Source organism: Porites lutea, chromosome 8 (genome assembly GCF_958299795.1).
Source record: "Porites lutea chromosome 8, jaPorLute2.1, whole genome shotgun sequence".
Classification (NCBI taxonomy): domain Eukaryota; kingdom Metazoa; phylum Cnidaria; class Anthozoa; order Scleractinia; family Poritidae; genus Porites; species Porites lutea.
In genome coordinates this window covers 15,400,564-15,426,551 of record NC_133208.1, presented here as the reverse complement: position 1 = coordinate 15,426,551, position 25,988 = coordinate 15,400,564, and the positions used below count along the sequence as shown (strand labels likewise).

Sequence of the window (25,988 nt, the reverse complement as noted above, 5' to 3'; positions counted from 1 at the left end):
CCTAATCCGCGAGGACCTGACTCATTGCGGTTCAACATGGTGAACATGGCGAACCAAGGATTGTTCGGCCATGCCGGGAGGTCTTCTTCGAAAAATCTCGTCGAATTTCGAGCTGGCAAGATGACTATGAAGGGCTCAACTGTTACGCCAGACAAAAGGAAAGGATTGGTGTATATATATCAAAGTGATGACTCACTGATGCACTTTTGTTGGAAGGACCGCGGCACGGGAACTGTCGAAGACGTAAGAAAAATGTGACAATAAGCTTTTCATTATATAACTCTTTTGTCCTTTTTTAGAGCTTGTTTAACTCTTATACAAGCTTTCTGTGCTAACTAAGATGTCCTTGTCAAAAGGAATGAAATTTATCACGACTATTTTCACAAATTGATAAATATCGATTAAGTGATTATTGTCGACACTACTCAATATAAACTGGGAGTTTCAACGTGAAAGTGTGTGCTGTTGTTGGAACTGAAAGATATTACTGGTAATAAAAGCGACAAATGAACTATTAGGAAGTACACAGTCAACCTTTATATAACGGCCCAGTACATAGTGGTCAACCGGTATATTACGGTCACCGGACAACTTCCCCAAATTTTCAGTTGCCTTATATTTTCTGCAAAGTTGCCCTGTATATAGCAGTCACCCTGTATATAACGGTCACCTTGCCATTTTCTTAGGGTGACCGTTGTACACAGGTTTGACTGTGTAAGCTTATATATATTATATAAAGGACTGAAGGGGTTACAGTTTTTTCCCTTACTGAGCAATGTTTCCAAAAAAATAACGAAAGCCATAAATATGACCATAAGCTTTTCGTTATAACTCTTTTGTTCTCTTTCTTTGAACTTATTTTTCCCCACTGTAAGCTCGGTAGTTACTTTCAAGGGTACAGAAATATTAATGTTCTCGACAAAGGGAATCAATAAATTACTACTCACATCATTATTTTTACAAATCTTTAACACCTCATGATTCTAAACTTATACAGTGTGTTGCCCAGTATCCAGACACTTCAGTTTAACATCGCAATAACTTTCCTTTGTTAGTCGCAAGAGCTCTGAAATTTGGCCCAGAGAAAATCTATTTAGTCCTTAATATGATGAAGGACAGTTTAACTTTTTGCCTTTGTTTCCATGGCGAAATTAATATTTTTGCAGAGCTCCTATGTTGCCCAGTATCCGGACAGCTGGCCCAGTATCTGGACACAGCAAAAACAATGTAATTGTACATAAATTTCGACAGGCAAGCGACTTGTAAGCTTCTCTTGCACTTGCAAAGTAGTCCGGCAATCGATTCCAAAAATATAACCTAGCATCGTGAAATAAAACATAACAAATGACTGCGGTTGTTAAATGGCATAATTCTTACTTCCTTGTCTACGAACTTTTTCACTGATTTAAGAAAGACATCCGTGGACACGCCGAAGCCGCGGTTTGCTAGCTCAATTAGCCAATCTGCAAACGACTTTTTTTCTTTATTTTTTATTTAAAAAAACAAGCTTGGGGAAGGGACCTCAATACAACGGTCAAAGGTCACTCTCTTATTTAGTCTGACCTGCAGTGTTGATTTCTTCATGCTCAGTCCCTACAGACCCTACAATAAGCCTGCTTTTCTAGCACTAATCCCTCTTTCTTTCACATCTCTCAATCCCTTTGTGACATTTTCCAGACCGTTGCAACCCCATTCTAGCAGTCACAACTGGGGAAAGTATAAGAATTCCAGGTTCAACTCCGACGCTTTCGGTTATATATAGAAAATGCAGTCACGCGAAACGAAATCAAGTCGCCTCCGAATGAGTGAAGAAAATTTCTGTACGGAGTGGAGAAGAATTACATTTTACGACTATATCATATATCCTAAGGTTTAATTATAGTTATAGATAAGAAATAAATCCTATCCAGATAATGTACGCAGCTAATTCATCGATTCTGTACAGCAAAGAAAAAACTGTCCGGATACTGGGCACCTGACATCAATACTTCGTGAATGTTTCTGGGCTCCATTATTCCAAACAAATCGAATTTCAAGAAGAATTAATAAACTTTCTGAGAACCTGACTTCTTTAAGTATCTTCAGTTTAAATATAAAACCGTTTCTTTGAAAATATCACATATTACCTACCCTTTTCTGAGCAGCACTAATTTTACTGCGCAGTAAACAGCGTAAATATTAGCCAGAAATGTTTATTCACCTGAATAGAACGGCTTCTTCTGTGACTGTTTCGCAAGCTTTCAACTCGCCAAAACCTTCATCTTAAAGCTGAAATGTTTAGCTTTCATTCGAAATACTTTGTTTACCGATAACTGAAAAGGGCGCCTCAAAAGTTGAGTTTTTGTTTTAAGTGTCCGGATACTGGTACCGTCCGGATACAGGGCAACATACTGTACCCTACAATTGTCCTATATTTCTAAAATTTTATACATTTTTTAAACAGGATCTTATCATCTTCCCGGATGACATTGAGTACAAACGTGTCAAGCAGTGCACTACAGGGAGGGTTTATATCCTGAAATTCAAGTCATCCACACGCAAGTTCTTTTTTTGGATGCAAGAACCGAAGACAGACAAAGATGAAGAGTATACTACAAAAGTGAACAACTTGCTCAATAATCCACCCACCCCTGGGTCGAGTGGTGGTGGAGGTGTACTCCCCCCTGGACTTACTGAACAATTGGGTAGGTGTTTTATTTTATTTTCATTTTTACCCCATACTTTGCAATACTACACTTTACTTGCATTGCACAGCTTTTTTGATCATAGTCGTATGTAAGGTGATCAAACCGTAGTTAACTTTTCAAAATTGCTTTGTTGACTGTGAGATTGACAAATTTTTAGCCCCATTTTAAGATGTAAAATTATTAGGACAGTACATATACATGTAGTTTACAATGCAAGGAAGTGAAACTTTGGGAACAACTTTGCTCAAGACATTCCTGCAAAAAGTGAGGCTTAATCCACCAACTTGTATTAGAGTTTCTAATCCTCTCACAAGACAACTCCTGTGTCCCTCAAGGTGGGAATCTGATTTCCTCAAGATGAGAGTCTTGTCTCTGGAGACCATAGTTTTGTCTTCCTCTTGCTAAAGGGTGGTAACTTACTTTCAAGTGGAATTGTGAGTTTTAGTCCTTGTTGACAAATTACTTCCTTTCTCAACAGCTGATAGTCAGTTGCAAGGCCTTCTGGGTAATCTGGATCAGCAGCAGCTGCTTCAGTTGTTGAGTGGTTATGGCGGAGGCCTAGGGGGTCATGGAGGGCTCTCCAGTGCTGGAAGCTCTATAAGTCCTCCTACAGCAGCGTCGCCTACGTGAGTTTGTTTTACATAATAATTATTTTAAACTGTTTTTAAAAGAGGAGGTATATATAATGATGTACATTGTTATTTATTATAAAAGGAGCTGCAGCTGCATCTCATGAGATCTTAGAATAATTAGCCTAAAAATTTGGATTATGTAATTTGGAATCCAGGTTTATAATATTCTCCAACCTAAATGATCCTTAGGCCCTATTTTCATTAGTCTGCTACACAGCCATTGTTAGTGGCGTCACTCTGGCAACGCTCCTCCCCTCAAATGGCTGCTGAAAATCAAACCACATCAGTAAAGCGATAGATTTATTATGCAACACAGCAACTCTGTATGTGCAGCACATTTTTTAAATACGTCAATTTTTCATTGTCGTCACCACATGACTACAATGTTTAATGTCAGAAGCCTAATTTCACATTTTACGGAAGAGATAAACAAGCCACGATGAAATTTTCTTTCTTCTTTTGAACTTGGATATGGTTATTACAAATTCAACTCCAGATGAGTCCTCTTAAACTTGAAAAAGTAAGTAAAGTGAGGTGGAATAATCAAGATTAAAACTGAAAGAATGTGAATTCTTTTTTTGACAAAGTTTTTCTGCCCTTGTGGTCCTTGGATTTTAAGGTCTCAGCTTTTATCTTAATGGTATCACAGGCCTACCAGGGTGCAATCCTCACCTGGACCAAGGAGCGCATCATCAGCCTCCTCATCAGGGACTACTACACCACGCCCTGCCACAGCAACTCCCACTGTGCCCCCTCCTGCACCATCCCGTCCAAGCCAGCCTCCAAGCCAGCCACCTGCCCGGCAAGCGGTGCAACTGAGTGACCTGCAGAATATACTGTCCAATATGCAAGGTATGTGGTGCCAATAATTGAAGGCCTGGACACCTTGAACTTTGGATCTATAGGTCCAGGTTTCAAGTCTTGCTGTTGCATTGCTTTTTTTTAGACAAGAACCTTATATAGCTCCAATTTTTCTCTTGTCACCAAGGTGAATAAATGGGCACTGAACACTGAGGGTATCCCTGTGACAACCAGGGATTGAAAAGTAGCAATACCACTACTCCTGGGCCAGATTGTTTACAGCTACCTGGGTTAAGATAACCCAGGTTAAGTTCAAGATTCAGATATCTAAAAAGCAAACTCTGTCTAAATTTTGATGATTGTATTAGCGAAAATTATCGAAGGAAAAAAGAGAGTAACCCCAGAGTAGAATTTACCCTGTGTTAGTGCTAACCTGCTTTCGAACATCAGCGTTTAAGGTGCCTCTTACAACAGAAATGGGGTTAATGCAGGACAAAAATCCTCTGAAACTTTCTCAGTTTGTTATAAATCTAACTTTAGTTAGTATTCTATGCCAAATCTACGTGACAGAAATTGCATTATTTTTCAATATTTGTCACATATAAATAAATAGCTTTGATGGTTAAAGCTAACATTTTTTCTTGTTTTTGTCTTTAATAGTGCCCACTGAAAATGATGAACGTCCCAGAGAATGTAAGTAAACTGTGTACCTTAACTTCGTCTTTGTCTCATCAATTATTTCACAAATTCCGACTCTGAATTTCTTTTGTTAGCAATATTTCTGCATGCATTTGACCACTTCCAAAACTCCTCATTTCTGGAAACACAATTTAATGCATTTAACTTGATTCTTGGCCCAAAAATTGAGTTATGCAAGAATTGAGTTGTGAGGATCAAGTCAAGACTGTCAACTCACCTCAAGCAGTACAGTTAAAGGAACTGTGTCACGAAATTCAGTCAAATTAGTTAATTACAAAATGCCCGTTAAATCCAAGAGAAACATAAAAATAACTGCGTAAAACATTAAAGGAAGGTTAAAATAACATAACAGATACAGCAGATGTCACGGATGGGCAAAAATGAAGAAGATTAAAACGGATTGAATTTAGGGTTTTTGAAAACTGTTCAGCCTAAAAGTTTTTCAAAGTTTATCTCTGCTGTTTGCAACTTCAAAAATAATGCTCAGGAGACATATTTGTTTGTCCCGAATCTCTTACTTTGTCATTTACATGTGAGATTTCTTTGCTTACTTTAAGTTCCATGGCGATTGAGGGCGAGTAATTAGCAAAATTAAACAAAATGAACTGGACTGCCGTGACACAGCCCCGTTAATTTTAACCTAAAGACTGTCTGTAGGAATACCGCTACATTGTTTTATATTAAAGGGTTAACTTTGTTCTCATTCCAGCTGTGGATTTGTCCACTGTTTTCACTCCTGATTCCTTGATGCCCATGTTGGCAGACCCTGAGTTCCGTGAGCAGCTGGCTCCTTTCCTTCCTGCTGGTGAAGAGCTGCCACAGAGTCCAACTGAGCTTTCAAACACCCTGCGTTCTCCGCAGTTTCAGCAGGTTTGTATAGCCCTTTCCACCTCATTATTGTAAGTGCTTATGAATTATGAACTGTGCAGATAGCATGTACTTAGTGTTATTACAAGAGCTCTTGTGATCATAGGACAGAGGCATGATGATTACCTCTTGGATTGTGTTTTGGGGACCCATTTTTCTTCCCTTACCCTAATCCTTCCCAAATCTTGCCCCCAGTATGCTTTTAAATCCTAATCCCTGACTTCAGTTAAGGGGAATACCAAATCTTGAGAAACCTTTTGGGACCCTCATTTACTCTATCAAAGTCTTCATCACTTTAGTTGATACATGTAGTTGTAGTGCAGTGGTTCATAGGAATTTTTGGTGTGCAGTGCGAAGGACGTCAGGAAAGCTTCAAAATCATAAAGGCACATGGGAAGCCTTGACTTGAAAACTGAAGTGTACTTCGTGATTTTACTCTTCCCAAGACCCCTTGCTCTGTGGCCACCACCAATTCAATTCAATTCAATTCAATTTTATTATTCAGACTTTATAAAATATTTACCTCATATATAATAAGGTAGGAATACACTAATAAAGGAGAAGAAGAAGGAAAAAAAGAAAATTAATGGCTTGGGTAGAAGTGTACGTTGGTCAGAGTAGCTTAGCTTTCGAACTAACCACTAAGAAGTCCCAGCAAGGGCCTTGGCACAAAGTAGATCTGGTCCTGTTGCTTGTTCCACAGGCAGCACTGATTACATTATGTTTATTTTCAGGCACTGGGAATGTTCAGTTCTGCATTGCAGTCAGGGCAGTTGGGGCCCTTGATGGGACAGTTTGGTTTTGGTGATGAAGTTGTAGGGGCTGCTGGCAGAGGAGGTAAATATCAATAATATTATTATTCAAGCAGCAGTTAATTTCGAAGAAAGATTGTCTGTTATAGAGCGGTGTCGGTATTATAAAGGTAGTTATTATATTTAAAAGGTTGGTATCTTAGGGATTAAGTGAAGTGTCCGTATTGTAGAGGGTAGGAATTGTATGAAGTTTGATATCTTTAGTGGAGCGATTTTCGTATGACCTTGAAATGAAAACACGCGAACAAGAGAGAAACAAAAAACGAACGGAAATAGAGCGATTTGATTGGTTTATCGAACGGATACAAACGCGCGTGGCTGTTGGTTGGTTAAGCGAACGCTCGCGTGAAAAAAGTTCATGCCCGAGAACTTTCTAGAAATCAATCGATACTTCGCTTTGACGTTATATTGCAACACGAATGGCCAATTGATCAACGCCTTATCCATAATTATTAGGGTTTTTCTTTGGCGGGAAAACGAAGAGTCCATGTTTTGATCTTTTCATCCATTGGCTAATAAAACAAATAACGAACACTTACCGAAACCATTTTTCAAGGTCATGCGAAAATTGCTCTAATAAGAGAACAGTCCATTATAGAGAGGTGTCCGTATTGGTGAACCAGGAATTGTGCGAAGTTTGATATCTTGACAAGGGAACTGTCTGTTATAAAGTAGTGTCAGGAAGAAGAGCTTCGACCATGTGATATGAAACAACGTTGATTCTGCTTCTTAAACCACTCTTCTTCTAGCCCACGAAAAGGAGAGAGTACAGACATAACATTTGCCATCACACGAAACTATTGTGCGTTTTATTGTTATTTTCCAGACATGGTTGAGTTTGTGCGTGCTGTGCAAGAGTCCTCCCGACCCAGTACTGCTGACAGTACTAGTACCTCAGATGAAACCTCTCGGCCAACTACAGCCGGGGCTGAAGAGGAGACTGAGGACAAAGATAAGGACGAAGACGAGGCTATGAGTTTAGACTGATTGAGTCGAGGCTCTGCTGTTTCATTAGAACCTTAAATTTATGATAATTAATTTGAATTACCGTAAGGGCGTGGATTATTGTTTGTTTTCAGAGGTAAATTAGTGAGGTCTTTTGTGTTCACTAGAAATAGATGATTTTGTGTGCATTAAAAGTTGACTTACAACATCGTGCTTGGGTGTGTATTTGTTAGGGAAGAACCTTCATTTTCATGACGCGAAACTTTTTGAATAAATTGAAAATTTTCGTTTTGGAAAATCCGTTATCTTGCAGACCACGAGACGTAACTCAGAAAATTAATATGGTAACACTTATGAAATTAAAAGCCAATTCCTGTTGTTTAATTTAAAGAGCACATGAATGTTAATGCAAAAGTAAGTTGGTCAATGACCTTTAAAATGTCGTGTCGGGAAAAACTATTGCCTTTGAGATTACTGTCGTTTAAAAAATATATTATTTTGCACTAGCCTTGGGGCAAGCTCGCTGGCACTACTATCGCGATTTTCAAACAGAGACCCGTCTTGCACAAGTTCGGGACCTAACTAAAAAATTTATATGAAGTTTTTACACCAAAATAAATCTTTGAAGAAGACTTAAGATTTTTCATTAGAAACAAATCTCTTTAAACTTAAACAGTCTCTAGACATCGGTGCCAAAACCCTGGCTATCCCTAGAAAGAAAATGGCTGAAAGAACCCAGCACGATGGAAAACTGAACGCGCCAATGAATCACATGATCGATGTAGCCAGCTACTGGGCATGCGCATGCCAAAGACCGCTGACCTCAGGCACTTAACATGACTTAAGGCGCTCTTAGTTGTTAATTGACTTTTATTGACAGAATAGATATAGTAAGGATTTAAAATTCACACTGTTATTGCAATATATCACACTATTCCCTTGCCTGGATATAACTCTACTGTACACAAAAAGCGCGGCCCCAGTTTCTCAAAAGGTGGATAACGCAATTGGATTCCCAAATATTTATTCACTGGGTAGCGATTGATCCAACGGATATCCAACTTTTAAACAACCGAGATCATTTTATGAAGGAAGTTATTGATAATAAACTTTTCGGGGCAGACAACAAACTTCAAACACCACGTACCTGAAAAAAAAAACAAGACCCGGAGAGAAGTTGAAAATTTAAAATAAAAGAAGAGAATCTTCTTTCTTTCTAAACAATAAATCCGGTGAAACAGGTTTGAAATTTTATAGTAATATACAGTTTTTCCTTTGCTTTAATAACTGCAATGAAACTATATAAACTTTATGAGTACTCACTAAATAAATAATTAAATAAATAAACCCTAACAGAATTATTAGATTTAGGTTATTTTCAGCGTCCCTTATTTCCTACAGAAATTTTTGAATTGTGTACGTTTGAATTTAACTGACGATCCGCCACGCTGTCTGAATAATTCTACGTTCAAAATGAAACGTAACGCTATAAGCTGCCACGTTTTTGAGCGACGCACGTCAAACGGAAGTGAGCCTTTTTCTCTTTTAAAATACCATGACGATTTGTATGGCTAACTTTCTTTGCTCTTATAGAGACGATTTGCTCAAACATTTCAACAAAATCACGGCTCAAGAGTGTAGCAAGTCCACTTAAGGTTGACGTGCGTCGCTTAAAAACGTCGCAGCTTAAATTCCCTAGCAAGAAGCACCTTAGTAGGAGTATTGACAACATCTTCCCCTCCCCCTTCCCCTCTTCCCAACCCACCGTGGACGTGATGAATAACTGTTATACACACAAGTGCGAAGAAATCCGAATGAAGCAAATGAAACAATCTTGATGGCCAGGCTCGAACTTCGACCAAAAGATTCTACGTTCGACGTCTTGACTGCTCTGCCACCACGCATCCATCCAAGAGCGTGGGGGTGGGGGTGGGGGGGATGTGACACCCGCTCGTGCACCATCTTAACCCTTCACTAACGCACGGATTTTCCCAATCGACTTCCACGTGGGCTAAAATTACGAAAGCAAGGAATATCCATATTATCCTTGGTGCGTTAGTTCTTACAACTTCCAGCAACAGATCGATACCTTTCAAGCCAACGACTGATATGTCAAAAAGTCTGTGACAAAATCTTTTTGTAGTGACATAGGATAATACTGATTCCCGCTATTCATCGGGACTGAATGCGCATATACTTTTCCGCGCTTATAAACTCTCCATCCGTTACGTGTCCTGATATTTCAGTCACGTCTCTCTTACGAGACCTCAACTCTGAGTCCGAATGCTCATTCACGTCCGAATGGCAACCTTGTTCAAGATCAGGGGGTTCCGTTTTGATGCGGATGAGAGCAGGGCATGGGGGAGTTTCATTTATCTCCCTTCTTCTCGATCCCCGGTTGTAATTCACCCAAGACTCTACAGTTCGTTGCAGCCTCTCCTTTCGCGCCTGATGTGTCCGCTCATCTGCGCAAAAGTGGTTTCCAGTCCGCTCCGTCTTTACAGGCAGGGATGACGACGTCACACCTTCGGAGCCACTCACGTTCTGATCATGTAAACCCCCAAATAAGGCATCACTGTTGGCTTGAAGGTGTGGCTGTTGCTGACGCAAATGCAACTTTTCAGCTGCTTGTTGAAGTCGTCGGATTTCATCGTCAACCAGTCGCATTTGCCATGACCACTGCGTGTTGTACAAGAACGGTCGCAGATCAAATCGATTGTCGTCCGGAGAGTAGTTTTCGGCGTGATACGCTGGAGTCAAAGTCGTCATTTTATGTCGATTGATCGAGTAAGCGCGGAAGAAGCGCTTCACCTTCTCTGCGACAGCCAAGGGTGCGTAATTTGCTCGCCACGTGTGAACCAGTTTGCAGAACATGCTGTATGGTCCACAGCGCGAGATTTTTCTTAGGCGTCCGAACATAGACAGCTCATCATATGTCATACCCATATCCTCCTACAAGAGAAAGAGATATTCATGCTGTTTGAAAAGCCGTCTAAGTTGACAAGATTTTAAACACGAGAAATAAAACGTTTAGGTGACACTACTGAAACAAAAGCTACATTAGCATTGTTTTCCTTTTTTTTTTTCAGAACTTTTTTTTTTCATGTTGCACAAGGCTTTTGTAACTTCTGAGTCTATGGATGAAATCATTTAAGTGTGACCATGAAGGCCCAAACGATTGTAAGATTTGTGGGCAAATCACTCGCAAAACAAATTACTAACTTTCGCCTAGCTGGTCCTTAATTGGTAAACAATTCAATAAGTTTCGAACCGCAGAGTCCATTATGGGGCAAATTTAAGTGGAACCTACTCCTTAGTCTGACCAAAACATTCTTTGGAGTGACCATCAGGAATCGATCGGCTCCTGGACCAGTTATAAAAAAACCCTTTGGCAGAGGTTTTACATGTTACTTTTTTTATATTTACTATGTGGCTACATATAATTTAGGCGAAGTTTAACGCGAAACAATACTGGTCAGCAGTTTCGATTGTAGCGGCTCACATTACGCTGGGGAAGCCCAGGTAAATAATAAAAGGGCTTGATGAAAATTGTTGAGATTCATTGCGCAGTTAAGCGTGTTTCGCGCCTTTTCGCTGATTTTTCCACGTCCCTCTCCCCTCCCTTTCAGGTAAGTGTGTACAGTGGAACCTCGATATAACGAAGGGCCAAGGGGCTGGCAAAATTTGTTCGCTATAACGAGGTTTTGTTAACTTATATCGAGGTTCTGTTTCATATACCTTATTATTACTGGGGTAAAGAAAACCGTTCGTTAAACCGAGGACTCCGTTATATAGTGATTTGTTATATCGAGGTTCCACTGTCCTGTGTTATACTTGGTCAGTGTATTGGTGCCGGTGGTGGTTGTCAACCACTGGTTGCCATGGATACTTTCTGCTCGTCTCTTATGCGCTTGGCATCACCATCCTCTGGAGCACCTAAACTTAACCCCATTTGTTGTTGATGAGTTTGACAACAATTTCAAAAACAACAACAGTAACAACAAATTCACCTCGTCAGTCTGTTGTATTTGACCATCTGCAAGTGGCTCTAACTCGGCGGTTGGGGGAGCACCAAGAATTCGTATGAGTGAACTAAAATTAAACTTCTCCACGCAGTAGAAAATAAACGCTTTTAAATCCTTCTTGCTGATGCCTCCGATTGGATTGATGTCTGCACTTGAGCAATCGTACTTCGTCAGATATCCGCATAAACTGTTCAAAAAAGACTACCCGTTAGCTCATTTGGGCAGAAGAGAAAGATGCAAAATTTATGCGCTAATCATTCCTTTCAGCCACATTTTCCGACAGTACATTTAGCCGCGTCTAGTCAAGTCTCTAGATCCCTTTTTCGTGTTTGTTAAATTGGGATGCGCTTGCGCAAGCTAGTTCTTTTGTTAATGAATCTGCCTTGTGGCCCGTTCCCTTTCCCCTATCGCTTTACGAATAGGAAGTCTGGAGACAAAGTAAGACTCTCTTTTTTTGGACAAAATTAGACTCGCCTTATTCTCAGACGACTTAATGCTCGCGACGTTTACTTCCCAACTTCAACATTACTTTACGGACAGATAACGCTGCACCAAATGACCGCAAAGAGATCGAAAGAAAGTTAGCAAATCAAGCAACACTATTCATTGGGAACATGGTAACACATAACAGACAAAAAATAGGTGGTTTTCACGTTACGTCATCGCCGCCATGCTGGTGGACGGTAAACAAAAGATCGCTCAGTAGCTCGCTTTGTTTGTCCACCAGCATTTGTTCATTTCACCATTGTTATTTGTGTCTCCCCAGATTGCATGAAAACCACCTATAGTTGAATAAATGCGCTCACTGGTCTGGATCGTATTTAAAATGAGTGATCGTTAATGGGGTGGGAAAAAATGGTGTCATCAACATAGGTACTAGATAAACTGCCGATGAGGGATCATCGCTCGCACGGAAAACTAGACCGGGTCTGTCGGCTATCATTACATATTTCGAATGTTTCGTCCCCAAAACAGGAATGGGATTGATTTGAACCACTAACAAAATGCCGGTAAATATTTCGCTTTCTCTGTCTTAAGATGAAGCCTATCACCTGACTTCGCCTTAACTGTATGATATAGCTCTATAGATACCTTTCATCAACATTGGCAGATCCTAAGACAAGCAGACCACCAGGAAGCCCACGCGCCCACATGATCAGCTGAGCAAATAAATATGCTAAGACCATGCGCAGTCGCGCCTGCACATTTTGCATGGCGAGGTTCTCGCGTTGTGTCCCCCCGTACAACTTGAACTTCGGGATTTTACCCGTAACTGCTGTAAATATCCCGAGGACAGCAGTGACGGCAGCATCGATTGTGATTCCTATAGGAAAGGTAAACAAGTGTAAATAGGAGTCCTCGTTGCCCAATTCCTTGAATACACTCTCAATCGGGATGTGGCTGATGGGGGAGGAAGACTCTGAAGAGTATCTGGTCGTTTCGCCCGACGGCAGTTCGCCCGGACTCAAGTCGATTCGCCCAATGTGTATTCGTCGTTCTTTAAGCCTAAAAGATGGAACACGCTTGAAAAGACAGTGACTGCGCATGAGGGATCAATGCTTAATTACAATAAGCCACTTCCGAGTTCCAAAAACCCTCACTTTCAAAATGAGGCTAGGTGCACAACCTTTCTTGTGAAAATGAGTTTCCTTTGCATGAGAAAAAAAATGATTTCCACATCAAAGGCTGAAAACCTACCCTCGTTTTGAAACAGAGGCCCAAGGGAACTCGGAAATGGCCTATTACATCTCTGATACGCATGTTCACTTTGTTGTAAAGTGTTGTCTGTCATCGGGCGAATCGACTTAAAACGCGTGGGCGAAACGACCGCTAAGGGAATACACCGCACCACAGAAGGATGATGTCGCGCTTACTCCAACTGGGTAAAATTATTTAAAAAGAAAAACTACCATCTACAATCAAAATTATCAAAAAGACAAAAACGCAAAAGGTACCCATATGGTAACTGCCTATCTCTTCTGCTAAATCGCTTGCTCTTTTTCTGGTCTCCTCGGAAGAATTCTCTGTTCCCATGTAACATGTGACAAATATACGGCCTGCCAGCTCTTTGGGATCCGTAGGTATGTAATTACTAGAAGGTAACGAAGAAGAGAGTGATTTTTAATTTAGTTTTAGGATGCTTTCCTAAGACTCGAGTTAGACTTCGCAGGCATGCTGGCGGTAAAGACCTGCGATGTTTCATGTTGCCAGCAGCGTTTTGTCCTCGTACATGTATGTCACAGTAGTATCGCAGGCAGTACCGGCGGATATGTCGCAGGTACTTGGGCGGCCTATGAGAACCAGGGCAGCGACGACGGCAACGGCTACAAAAACGTCACTTAAAAACTTAATTCGCCCTGCTTCAAACTTTATTGCACTTATCCTATCTCGTTCAATTCGTCAAATGTTGGCATTTTTTTCGAGAGCTGAATTCTAAAAGACTGTATCGAACTTCAGGAAAAAAAGAAAAAGTCATTGTCTTGCGTTCACGTTCTCCCGCACAAAACGTGAATTTAGGCATTTTCACGTCGTGGTCGTGCAGTGACGTCAAAGAAATGTACAAAAAGGCGTGATGCACGGGCAAAGTTGTTATTTTTCTAATCTAGACCTATTGCTTTTTTGCCTTTCTCGTTGCCGTCGTTGTTGCTTAAGGTGGTGTTACACGAGACGATTTGCAAGGACGATTTTTAGCGTGACATTGTATGGAATAGTTACAACACTGTTCCAACATTGCAACGCTGTGTTGCGCTAAAAATCGTCGTTGCGAATCGTCTCGTGTAACATCACCTTTAAGCCCCCTAATAACATAGCAGTGCCTCTCTATGATGGTACAAGCAGTAAGATGTCAGTGGGGATAAGTACACCAGGTTAAAGATAGCTTGTCAACAGGCTGTACGTTTTGGGGGAGGAGAGGGGAAGTAAGGGCTGGTCCCAGGCATGATAAGAGAGAGAATGTGGAGCAATGTTCTCACATAAAAGAAACAGTGGTAAGATAACACCAGTGGGTGATCTCATAAACTGACCTAACTACCACTACAATAACTCCAAATTCACCGCGACAAGATTAGCTCAGTCAGTAGAGTGCTTGACTGCAGAGAGGGAGGTCGGGGGTTGATTCCCGGGACCGTACCAACATTCAGGGTCTTAAAATGACTGAGAAATGAAGGTACTGCTTTTGCCCTGCAAATGGTTAGACCTTCGCGTGGCTGGGATGAGCACGTAAAATGGTGGTTCCGTCTCCGGGAGGAGAGGTAAAAACAGTGTCCCCAATAGTCTAGTTTCGAGTTCGCTATGACCGCTGAATTAAAGAAGTGAAGACACATTTTTTACAGGCTTAGCCTCCATCTGTCTATTGTGTATATTCAAATTTCAAACACTTACTTGCCGGAATATGTTACGTTACGTCGAGGCTAACCCTGTATGAATGTGTATGAATGTGTCATTAATGTTTGTATTCAGCGGTAAATTTTTAATTCGAAACTGGTCTATTAGTGCTTTTGTGTTAAATACATTGACAGTCATTCAAATAAAGTGTTGTGCATTTACACAGGAACTCATTAGTGAGTGGCTGCTTTAGGTCATAAATGGGTAAACTCACTTGTCATTGATGATCCTGCGGCAGTCTTCTAACACCTGTTGATCACCATTCTTTACAGCAAGGCAAACTAGGTGGCACATGGAACTGACAATACAAGCTGTTGATGAGCTGTCGATTCCTACATCAAGAAGACATTATGCATTATTGTCCAAGTGGTCAATATGGTTGAATATCACTGCAGGCAGTTCTCTCTTAATGGACACCTCTATAAGACGGACACTTTGCTAAAATGGACACCAAGAGTTGGTCCCTGCCTTTCTTTAGTTCTTTTAGTTGACTCGCTTAACCCTTTAAGCCCCAATATCCACATACAAATTCTCCAAACTGATCTCCATACATTTCCTTCATGAATGAGTTGAGACAATTTGAGAAAAGATCAGGGCATTTTCCCTTAGGTGATCATTTTATGAATTCTCATAACCTAATTGCTTGACATTGTATGGATATCGTTAGGAGAAAATTGACGTTAGTCACTATTGGGACTCAAAGGGTTAAGGATGGACATCTCACTATGGCAGACATATAGTTCCCATCCCAAAGATGTCCATCTTGGAGAAAGTTGACTGTATTGGTAAGTTCTCATTTGGCTTTTTTATGGTTTGAGACAAAGTTGAGGTTCAGACAACACAAAAACAACAAAAAATAATGCTAATATCCATAAAGCAATACTATTGGTTTCTGGTAATTTTTATTGAATGGGCAAGATGGCAAATTGATCCACAACACATCTAACCAACAACATTCAAATCAGTGGTAGATTCAGGGGAGAGGCCCGGGTGCCCATCCCCCCTCTTATTTCATGACCAAACTGAGGCGTGAAAGGGCCAAAAAAATTTTTTTTGGAGACGAGCAATCCCCCCGCCCCCGCCCTTCCTCACTTATCTCAGGGTCTGGATGATCACCGGGCCCCACATATCTGAAGGTCTCGACCCACCACTGCAAATGACATACCTCCACTGAGTGGTAAAAAAAAGCCTGCCTGACCACTCCTCCTGAGATAGTCCCATAACCAACAAGCTGGACCAAGACTTATCTCCTCTTCAGGCGAGTGGTACTGAACCTCTATTGGGTCTGCTGAAGGGATGGATATGTCATCTCCATGACTCAATGCAAAGTCCACCTTGATGCGCGGATAGCTCTTAGTATAAGCTGTTGCACTTGAACCAAATGTTGGTGTGGAGCCTCTATGAGAGCGCACTTCTTCCAAGTCGATTGTCGCCGTGACAACTTCTACCTCCTGCAATGAAAACTGTGCACCCTGTGCAACAACATGACCATTGACAGCAATCATTGAGCATCCATCATAGTAAACTCTTTCTCCATCGCAGCCTCTCATATTTGCATATACATAAATGCCACCAGCCTACAGAGTATTAAGAAAAGTAAAGAGCGCTAATGTTCAGTTTGACGTCAGTGATGGCAATATAATTTCTACAAACAAATGCTTTGACCAGCAAATGTACATGTTTAATTTTTGTTAACCACTGTGAGATATCTTTGAATAATCTTCTTTAGTATATACTAAAACAGTGGATAGTGTTTTTCGCGCGCTCTGATTGGCTACTCAATCAGTGAATATCCTGCACTATTCACTGATTCACCTCCAGTTCCTCCGAGCGAGAGACGCCAAAGTCGCGTAAGTTTCAAAATGCCTTCCCGGTTTGCTGCTGTAACAAACAAAGAAATTTCACAACTAATCAAGCAAGCTGTTTCCGAAATACACGAAGAAAGTGACGAAGCTCGGGGTGGAAGTTTTCACAGGTAAAGCTTTGTCTTTTTGACTTGAATTTATCGATAAAACTGGCGAAAAAGTTTTGTTGTTTACAAATGCAAATTAAGTTTAAGTCTTGCGTTACTTTTTTTAGTTGTCTTGTTCAAAAATAAGCTTAAAACTTAACCTAATAATCCTTTTTTCAGAATGATTTTAAATACAAAAGGAATTCACAACTCCTTTTGAGGAAATTTCCCCGCAAGAGCTGAACGTACAAATGCCTTCAAAAGTTTTATTTGCTGGCAAGAAAAAGCGATGACAGCGGCCGTTCGGTCATTGTGCGCCAAAATTGTAATCGTTGCAGGCAACAAATCAGTTAAAAATCATCATTTTGGGCTCAATTATCTCACTGTTTTAGTATATACTAAAACAATTATTCACCTCAGTGTCGGTTGCTAGTGATGGATATTTACCTCGCCGCTAACGCGGCTTCGGTAAATATCCATCACTAGCCACCTCCACTTCGGCGAATAATTGTTATTTATTAATAGGGTGACTTTGCAAAAGACAAACTTATTGTATTATCAATCTAATCTAACATGAAGAAAAATATGTTACAGTATTAAACACAGCGCTCTGTTCTATTTGGTTTAAACCCTGCAATTCCATCTCCATTCCCCAAGTCCTCAACATTATAACCATTACACTAATTAATCTCCCAGGTTGAGAATCATACTTTTCTTTTATGTGCTTTTAAAGCTCCTGCTAGAGACAATATTTTCAGCTACTTTACATGAAGGAACTGTATTGTTGGATGTGTGTAGGAAGGCCAAATGATGAATTTTATTTGTCCTCATCCTGGGATGGGAAGAAGAAAGACCCTGAGAATGGCACCACATATCAGCTAGTCAAACTTCATAAGCTGCAGATCAGAAGTCTAATAGTTTGTAAGTCATAGTTTTATTCTTTAGGTTATTCAACACTTTTGTACTTAAAAAGGTTTGTAGTTTGTAAGTTCAGAGATTTGTATTTCACCTTTGTTGTTGCATCTGTTACATAATCCACCCTAGTATTAAGTTTCCTTAGTTGATGATGGCTTCCACTTGCATTAGTAATGATTTCCACACCATCCAATGCCATACTAATATGCGGACCATCTACACTAAACAGCTCCTCGCAGATTTCTGAACCAACACAAGTATCCAGAGTGGAGATAACACCATCTCCAAATGGAACAGTGTCCTGGCCAGTTATTTCTGCTATCATACGAGGGAGAAAGTACTCTTCAGTTTGCTTTGGCTAGACAGAAATCGAAAAAGCAAAAGAAAGGCTTTGGTCAGACAACAGAGTAGTGGTGTGCGGCAAACAAAGACTCACAGACTGGCAGGTAAATGAGGTAAACATTTTGGTGAAATGCTCTAACAGATTCCCTATCCCTAAACAGGAATTTCTGAAGACTTAAAGTTAAGGGATAGTGACAATGTTTACCTCGTTTACCTGCCAGTTTGTGCATCTGCAGTCTGTGTTTGTTGCTGCACACCAACAGAGTAGCAGGAACATTATGTTTTAGCCTGTGACGCAGATGTAAACTAACAGGTCTTGCCTAGTAAAGTTTGCAAAGCAGCCCTGAGATTCATGTTCTGGGCATCCAACAGACTGAACAAATTACCCGACATGGTATACATTATTTTCAAATTTCTCAGATTGATTGGCTATTGGATAATAGCTTCATTAAGAGGCCAACCAAGGTCTGTACTTAAGTCCTCCTACCCAGCTGGGGACCCACAACAAGGATTGATGTAGCGGCTTGCAGACAAGGCCAAATGTATGTTGGGGATTTATAGTGCTTCTAGCAAACCCCAAAGTAGTCTGTGACCCTGCTCTCCATTGAATAAAAGAGGAGATGGTAAGAGAAAAATTGGAATGGTAGATTTGGGGAACATCCCATGAGGGTCCTGGTCCCAGGACCCTCATGAATGAAACTCAATGACCCTAAAATAATATGATGAAAAATGTCTATCAACTGTATTATTTTATGATAAGTTTCATGAAAGTGGTTCCAACGCCTTCCTCGTAGCCTTGCAAAAATTAAGGACTACCACTAACACAGTCATCCCCCAATAAGGCTTGTCTTTCTATCATTTTGAACAATTATCTTGGGGTTGCTTTGCAGACATTACTTGCCACATTTAGAGTTTGTCTATGATGCAGGCTAGCTAACCAGTGCTCTTATGTTAGTAAAATTCCAGGGATGGCAGAATATTGATCAAAGGGGAGGGGGAATAGTGACTAGGCTGAAGATACATGTACTCCTCCTAGTAAGTCTTCTTTTCTTGGGGGTGGGGGAGGGGGCAGTTGCAGGGATGTGGGACTTCAATGCCCCCCTCCCAACCCCTGGATCCTCATTTTTTCAAATGCTTTGATAATGCTTACCACAAAATATCTACTGGATAATGGTTTAGCCGGTGGATAGGCTACTCCCCACACCACCCATCAAAGTACCCATTCCAGATAGTGGAAAATGTGGGAAACACCATTACAGCGGACTGGAAATATCTCTGATCTCTATTGACAGTACACACCTTGTTCCACTTTGTAAACCAACGACCCTCCCTATAGTTAGCATCGTTAGCAAGTGTCATTTTCGGACGGATCAAAAGTATTTTTCCATTGAGAAAAATAACTCTGCAGTTGTAGCGAACATTCCTGTGCATTATGGGCATTCCAACATCGCAGATGATGTCCTTGGCTACTGGCGATTTTAGCAACACAGAAAGAACTTGAAAAGAATGTAGTAGCGTGTCGCTTTCCAAGAAATGATCGTTGCAACCGTAACCAGAGATTTCCAGCTCTGGTCCAAGCCTGTATGTTGCACCATGTGCTCTGGCAAGATTTATACTCTGAAGGATGCGTTTCAAGTTGCCTTCAAAATCCAAGGCCCATTGATTTAACGTGCAAGCCGCAAGAGTCACTTTTCGCCCCATCTGAAACTTAAGCAGAGATCTGTCTGTGAGGCAAAGTTTAATCACAATTTTCGCGACTTCAAAGCGAATGTTCAATCAAGGATTGAGATTTATTTACGATGATTGCCGGAAAGTGTCGACTGTTCGTGGCTCTTCGTAGCTCCGGATCGAACTCGAACCAGTCTCTCCGTCGCGAGTGATTGCATCACATTACATCACATCGATCTCTTCCCTTTCAGAAAAGAATTACGAAACAATCGCGAAAACAATATGGTTCGTTATGGGTTATTAGTCTTGTCTCCTTCTTGCCTCAGAACTAAAATACCAGCCCTTCTGAAGCAAGCATCGAAAGAAGTCAAAGAGGTATTGTACGTTGACATTTATCAACCTGATTACGTGTGCCTCCATCTTCGCAATTTGTACGACCTACTCGTCGATGTTTACAGCAAAAATTCCTCGAGAATTGGCCATTTGGACGTCCGATTTCTGCTTCCTTCCGCGTTGGCAAAAACAGACGGTAACCTTGATGAAGTTAGATATCTTGGAAAGAGACCTGAGGTCGCACTTGTGCGAGATATTTTCTGTAAAACAGGGCAGTCAAGTTCACAGGTTGGCCTCCTGGAGTTCAAGAAGTGGCTGACCCGACGTTTTCAGTTATCCGATTTGGAGAAAAAAGTGAAGTATTTAAAGGTCGAAGACGAGGCGACGGATAGTAACTTAATCAACAAAACTTGTGGGCCAGAAAATCCACAAAATGATGCTTTGCAGACCTACAATGAGGTCGTTCTTGGGGGAACATTCGATCACATTCACTCTGGCCATCGATTACTTCTAGCTGTAGCTTCCTTGCTTTGCGAAGAAAGAATTACGATTGGCCTCAGCGATGGGCCTCTTCTTCAAAGAAAGTTTTTGAAGGAACTAATCGAGCCTTTCCAAGAGAGGAGGAAGAAATTGCAAGACTTTTTGAATGACGTTAAGCCAGGTATGTCTTTCATTTCTTTCATCGTGTTTCAAATTACATCACTAAACCAACATTCAGATTGGCTGACCAACGTGCTACTTGCATCTTATTTCCTCGAGTAATAGCCGGGGGCGATTATAGATTTTTTTTTTGGCACCACAAGGGAGCGATCATTCAAGGGAAGGCGATCATTTGAGGGAGGTGACTATTTCAAATATTGCTCACTCGAAGTCTTGCCCTAAATATTTTGTTTATTATCTCATTGAATAAAAAAATAATCGCATGAAATAAACTGAATATGGGCTTTTTAAGTGGATGTGCATAGCAGGAGGGGTGGGGGGCGATTAATCGAGGGAGGTGATTATTTTAAAATAATATTTCCATCTAAGGGGGGAGATTTTAAAGAAGGCAGTCAATCGAGGGGTGGCTATTATTTGAGGAAATATGGTATGATACAGTCCAGACTACATCTGCGACCACATCTCTTAAGTGTCCACCTCCAAGCAACCACCTGTTCAAAACACCAAAATTTTCCCAGTCACTATAATTGAAACCTCCCATAAAAGACCACCTACTGTAAGCAACCACCGCATGGTCTCATCTCTAGGTTCACTGAGTGTGCACCATGCTACTTGGACTACATCTATATGAAGAACTTTCAGTGATAAAATGGAACTACAGTACACATATTGTAACTTGCATGAAACTGCATGAAATTGCATGTAATAAAATTAATTATTAAAAAAAATGAATCATTGGATAATGCAATTCTAGCATTTTGATTGGCTTAGCCGTTATGGTATATGAGCTATTATACCATGCTCTCCATATATGGTTGGTGTACGCGTCAGTTTAAAATTGGAAGCTAGCTGAGATTTTTTTTTGCGAAGATAGAATGGCACCCGAAGCAAATCGTTTAATGCAATTTCATCGAAAGAAAAAAGACAAAAACGAACAAAAAAGCCACAAGAGCTTGTTTGAAAGTTTGTCGAAAAACACATGAAAAAACATGGAGCTAAAGTACCTTGACCAGCTACGAAAGAAGACAAGTGTTGTTTCTTCATGATCGCGAAGCCATTCGCAGATCAAGTCACTCGCCGATAGATAACTGCGCTTGTTTATCCGACATCAAGAATATAAATCACAAGTAACCAGCTACAAATACAGGCTATGCAGCCATTCACTAGAGCAATCGAGGCGGCAGTATAGCTTCTTTTCTCGTTCAGCAAAACCAGCTTGTGGCTTCAAACAACTTCATAACAAGCGACCGAGGTAATAGTTTTTCTCTGTTGTTCTTACTTTTATAACTGCACCAAAAATCCAAATTCACAGTAATTTCGACGGCTGTCACTAATTCTTTTCCTTCACATTATCTGCCAGGTTTTTTTTAGCTGTTCTGCTTTGTAAAATCCTAGAATCCCGATGAGTTTTTAAAAAACTAATGTTCATCGCTACAATGTTTTGATTTTTCATTCATGCAGTCCAGGCGAGTCCGTTCGTGCGTTGACAGTTTTGATAGACGTGTGACATGTGAATAGCGGAAGTCCCTTGTCTTTTCCGGTTTGTTCTAGTCGGGTAGATTCAACGAGATTTTGTGGGCGTTTTTAATAAAACAATTATTCCACTCACGCTTCTTGGATGTGAGATGATTATAGCCAACTCGGCGCTACGCGCCTCGTTGGCTATCTAGCATCTCAAATCCAACACGCCCTTGTGGAATAATTGTTAATTATCTTCTGTACAGAAGACATGTCTGGACCACTTGGGAGAGACACCCTGTGGTTGGATTCTTCTAAATGACCACCTTCAGTAAGTGACCATTAAGTCTTCGACTTTGGGTGGTTGCTTCTGGAACTTTTGACTGTAGTTCACAGGTAGTAAGTCGAGAAAAGCCTGTTTCTATGTCTTTGAATGATCAAAATAATCTCTATCATGGTGTGGTTATACATCTACAGTGTATTTACTATGATACTCATAAAACCGTGAAGACCAGAAATATAAATTATGTAATGTTATTGTGTTGAAAGGAAAAAGGCAATGAGGCGTGTCCTGAATTTTATTGTGACTGGTCACCACACAATCAACACTCCTGAAAATTTTCAGCTGCTCATGGGTTTCTGAGTTTCACAGTAACAGTATCATTCTTGTATGTGGCTGGTATGTTGCAAAGGATCATTCAGATTGAACAGGGTATTGTCCACTGATATCACAAGCCAAGATCAATAATACCTGCATGCAGCAAAAGTGCTGTTTGATATCCTGGAGCAAGCCCTCATGCTAACATCTGTTAGTAACTAGCAATAACCAAAGGTTTTAACAGGAAGTGCAGGGAAGTTTAAGGCTTCTGATCCAAGGTCAAAACATTCTTGCTCCATTACTAGGCCTTTGCATAAGTTTGAATGCAAGTGACCAATGGGATTATGAAAGATAGAAAGTTCAAATGCATGTGCATGATTCACATGTTCTCAGCCTGGAGATTAAAAGGTTTTAGTCCTCCTCTTGTTGCTCGGAATAATTTTGCCCAGCAGGTCAATAATGTTTTCCTAAGATAAAGTAAAAAGGATAGTTGGTAAACCTGTGATATTTCTCTTCTTATATTTCTTTTTCTCCTCTCTTCTTAAAAAGAAATAAAAAAAGGCCTGAACACAGGTTAGGGGATTGCTTTGACTTAGTAAAATTTCAACAACAACTTACTTAAAGGGCAACCTACTTTTTATTTTTTGTTTCTTTTAAAGTATCTATTGAAATAATAAGGAATGAGATTTCTTGCATGGAGCAATTGGGGACAAGGACTTCACTCATGTTGGCCCCTCACTGTGGAACTCTAGTTCCTTTAGCTATCATGAGTACCTGGAGTCATCAGGGTTTCAAGCAGGCTCTAAAGACCTTTTTATTTCATTTGGCATTTGCCCAGTGAACCAATTCATGTACAGTCATTGCAGTGTTTTATTTTTATTTTCTCTAAGTGTACTGTTTGTTATGTATTAGTGTTTGTCAGCTTTTATCAGTGCCTTAGAATATGTGTATAGTTTAAATACTATATAAAATAATAAATATCATTATTAAATATGAATATTATTATTAATATTATTGTTATTGTTTAAAATTACACCATCTCATATTATCAGAACCCCTGTTTATCAATGGTTTGCATTTTTAGGCCTTAAACAGGACATCATGATACTCAAGGACCCTGTGGGGCCAGCAGGAACAGTTCCAGAGTACCAGTGCTTAATTGTCAGTAAGGAAACAGAGAAGGGAGGGTTCTTTGTTAATGATGTCAGAGAGAAAAAAGGCTTAGATCTGCTGGATGTACATGTTGTTGATGTAGTCGCGGACAACAGTATTGAAGTTCTAAAAGGAAAACGCCATCAAGGGGAAGAAAAGATGAGCTCCTCTATGGAACGTCAAAAACTCTTAGGAACACTTTTAAAACCTGTTGTCAGAAAAGAGAAAGGAAATAATCAGCCATATGTCATCGGTCTAACTGGAGGGATTGCGAGCGGAAAATCTGCAGTTTGTCAGAGACTGAAAGATCTAGGTGCTGCGATAATAAGCTGCGACCAGCTTGGACACCAAGCTTATACACCTGGAAAAAAGGCTTACAAGGAAATAATTGATAATTTTGGATCAAGCATTCTCACCCCTGAACAAACCATAAACAGAAGAGCGCTTGGTGCAATTGTGTTTGCCGACAAGGCAAAGTTAGCATTGCTTAATCAAATAGTGTGGCCTGAGATATTGATGCAGGCTAAAACAGAAATTGCTCGTTATGGAAAAGAAGGCTTTAATGTTTGTGTCCTGGATGCCGCAGTTCTCTTGGAAGCTGGCTGGGACAAGGAAACTGATGAAGTTTGGGTTACATTTGTCCCCGAAAGTGAAGCAGTCTCACGGATTCTCGACAGAGATGGTATCTCTGAAGAACAAGCAATGAACAGAATTAAGTCACAAATAGGCAACGAGGAAAGAATTAGGGAAGCAAATGTTGCCATTTGCACCTTGTGGGAGCCAGAATTCACGCAAAAACAGGTTGTGAAAGCATGGAATAATTTACAAGGAAGACTGTTATGAAATTATTTCAAATATTCACTTGCAATGCTATTAAAATGTATGATAATTTATTTATTTATTAGCTTTACTAGTGATAAGGCAAAGTAGCAGAAATTTCAAAATTCAAGATTAATTTAACTCTGAACACAAAAATTGGTAGTCTCATGTAAATATTCAACTTTTCTAGATGTCAGCTAAGTTTAACTGCAAGGATCTACAAAGCTAGATTTTGAACTTAACAATAACCTTCATTGGACACTTGGATCTGTAAACATTTAGTCTGAGTGGAAAACGGGATTTGTACCCCCTGTTCCCACTTTGGTACCCTCATACTGGCAAGCATATGCATTTAGAGTGATTTTCGTATGACCTTGAAATGAAAAAGTGCGAACAAAACAGAACAACTAACGAATGGAAATAAAGTGATTTGATTGGTTTATTGAACCGATACAAACACACCTGGCGTTTGGTTGGTTAAGTGAACACTCGGTTGAAAAAACTTCATGCCCTTGAACTTAATTCTAGAAGCAAACCTGTCGATACTTCTCTCTGACGTCATACTGCAACACAATTAGCCAATCGCACAGTGCCTTCTCCATATTAGGGTTTTCTTTGGCGGGAAAACGAACACTTACTGAAACCGTTTTTCAAGTTCATAAAAAAAGCTCTAATAGCTCATGCTCTGGAATTCTTTATTGTTTTAGTCCTATTCTGATTCAAACAAACTATGTAGCAGCTCTTACTGTTCATGTATCGCCCAGTTACCGATCACGTCCAAGTTTATCGATTGATCTTATTCTGTCTTTATATAACCTGCTTATGCTGGTGGTTTTTTGGGGAGACAGGAGTGCCAGCACCAGGCAAAACCATGAAGTCTCCAGCTAAACAGGCTATTTCAGTGTCCTAAGCAAATTTAACTGGAAAAATTGGGAACCAGTTGCATTGTAGAAATGAAAGCTTCCTCTTTTAGTATTTAAAGCAAACGATTGAGCAAACAATGATGGAAGCAAAATTAATTCCCAGTAAAACTGAAAAATTAATGTCAGCACCGGTTATGATTCTTAACTTTCTGTCCTGCAAAAATCATCTCCGCTTTCATGCTACATATTATTATAGGGTAGTTTTCACAAATGTGTCAGGAGATGCTTTGGCCTGCTCACTCCAAGGGCAACCAAGTTATTGAGAGGTTTGCTCTAACGTTTCAACTCTTGGACAGATCGCCATTTATCATTTAGAT

At 40.3% G+C, this 25,988-nt stretch overlaps 3 protein-coding genes across 3 annotated transcripts; 2 read left to right on the top strand and 1 right to left on the bottom strand.

Moving 5' to 3' along the window:
- Positions 1-45: 45 nt before the first annotated feature.
- On the top strand, positions 46-7,653 carry LOC140946382 (proteasomal ubiquitin receptor ADRM1-like). The gene is made up of 8 exons (XM_073395487.1): positions 46-243; positions 2,444-2,684; positions 3,166-3,313; positions 3,969-4,171; positions 4,781-4,813; positions 5,529-5,689; positions 6,421-6,523; positions 7,325-7,653. The coding sequence occupies exons 1-8, from the start codon at positions 46-48 to the stop codon at positions 7,483-7,485; spliced, it is 1,248 nt and encodes a 415-aa protein (XP_073251588.1). The 3' UTR covers positions 7,486-7,653.
- A 1,738-nt stretch (positions 7,654-9,391) lies between these two features.
- Positions 9,392-19,980, bottom strand: LOC140945795 (glutamine-dependent NAD(+) synthetase-like). The gene is made up of 8 exons (XM_073394845.1): positions 19,360-19,980; positions 17,813-18,076; positions 16,018-16,429; positions 15,067-15,184; positions 13,424-13,560; positions 12,561-12,792; positions 11,454-11,655; positions 9,392-10,395 (listed from the first exon to the last, which is right to left on the bottom strand). Exons 1-8 carry the CDS (start codon positions 19,759-19,761, stop codon positions 9,616-9,618), a joined length of 2,547 nt encoding a protein of 848 aa, XP_073250946.1. The 5' UTR covers positions 19,762-19,980; the 3' UTR covers positions 9,392-9,615.
- Positions 19,941-25,500, top strand: LOC140945796 (bifunctional coenzyme A synthase-like). Its single transcript, XM_073394846.1, has 2 exons — positions 19,941-20,722; positions 23,862-25,500. The coding sequence occupies exons 1-2, from the start codon at positions 20,011-20,013 to the stop codon at positions 24,770-24,772; spliced, it is 1,623 nt and encodes a 540-aa protein (XP_073250947.1). The 5' UTR covers positions 19,941-20,010; the 3' UTR covers positions 24,773-25,500.
- The last annotated feature ends 488 nt before the right edge of the window (positions 25,501-25,988 follow it).

Bases quoted from the DNA above. Each gene is read 5' to 3' on its own strand.
- LOC140946382 (XM_073395487.1), top strand. From the start codon at position 46: ATGGCGAACCAAGGATTGTTCGGCCATGCCGGGAGGTCTTCTTCGAAA. The intron at 3,314-3,968 runs GTGAGTTTGTTT...ATGGTATCACAG, and splicing joins CCTACAGCAGCGTCGCCTAC to GCCTACCAGGGTGCAATCCT. The intron at 4,814-5,528 runs GTAAGTAAACTG...TTCTCATTCCAG, and splicing joins TGATGAACGTCCCAGAGAAT to CTGTGGATTTGTCCACTGTT.
- LOC140945795 (XM_073394845.1), bottom strand. From the start codon at position 19,761: ATGGGGCGAAAAGTGACTCTTGCGGCTTGCACGTTAAATCAATGGGCC. The intron at 16,430-17,812 runs GTGAAATACAAA...AATACTCTGTAG, and splicing joins TAACAGATGCAACAACAAAG to GCTGGTGGCATTTATGTATA. The intron at 11,656-12,560 runs GTATCTATAGAG...TTTTTTGAACAG, and splicing joins TCTGCCAATGTTGATGAAAG to TTTATGCGGATATCTGACGA.
- LOC140945796 (XM_073394846.1), top strand. From the start codon at position 20,011: ATGGTTCGTTATGGGTTATTAGTCTTGTCTCCTTCTTGCCTCAGAACT. The intron at 20,723-23,861 runs GTATGTCTTTCA...TTGCATTTTTAG, and splicing joins TTTGAATGACGTTAAGCCAG to GCCTTAAACAGGACATCATG.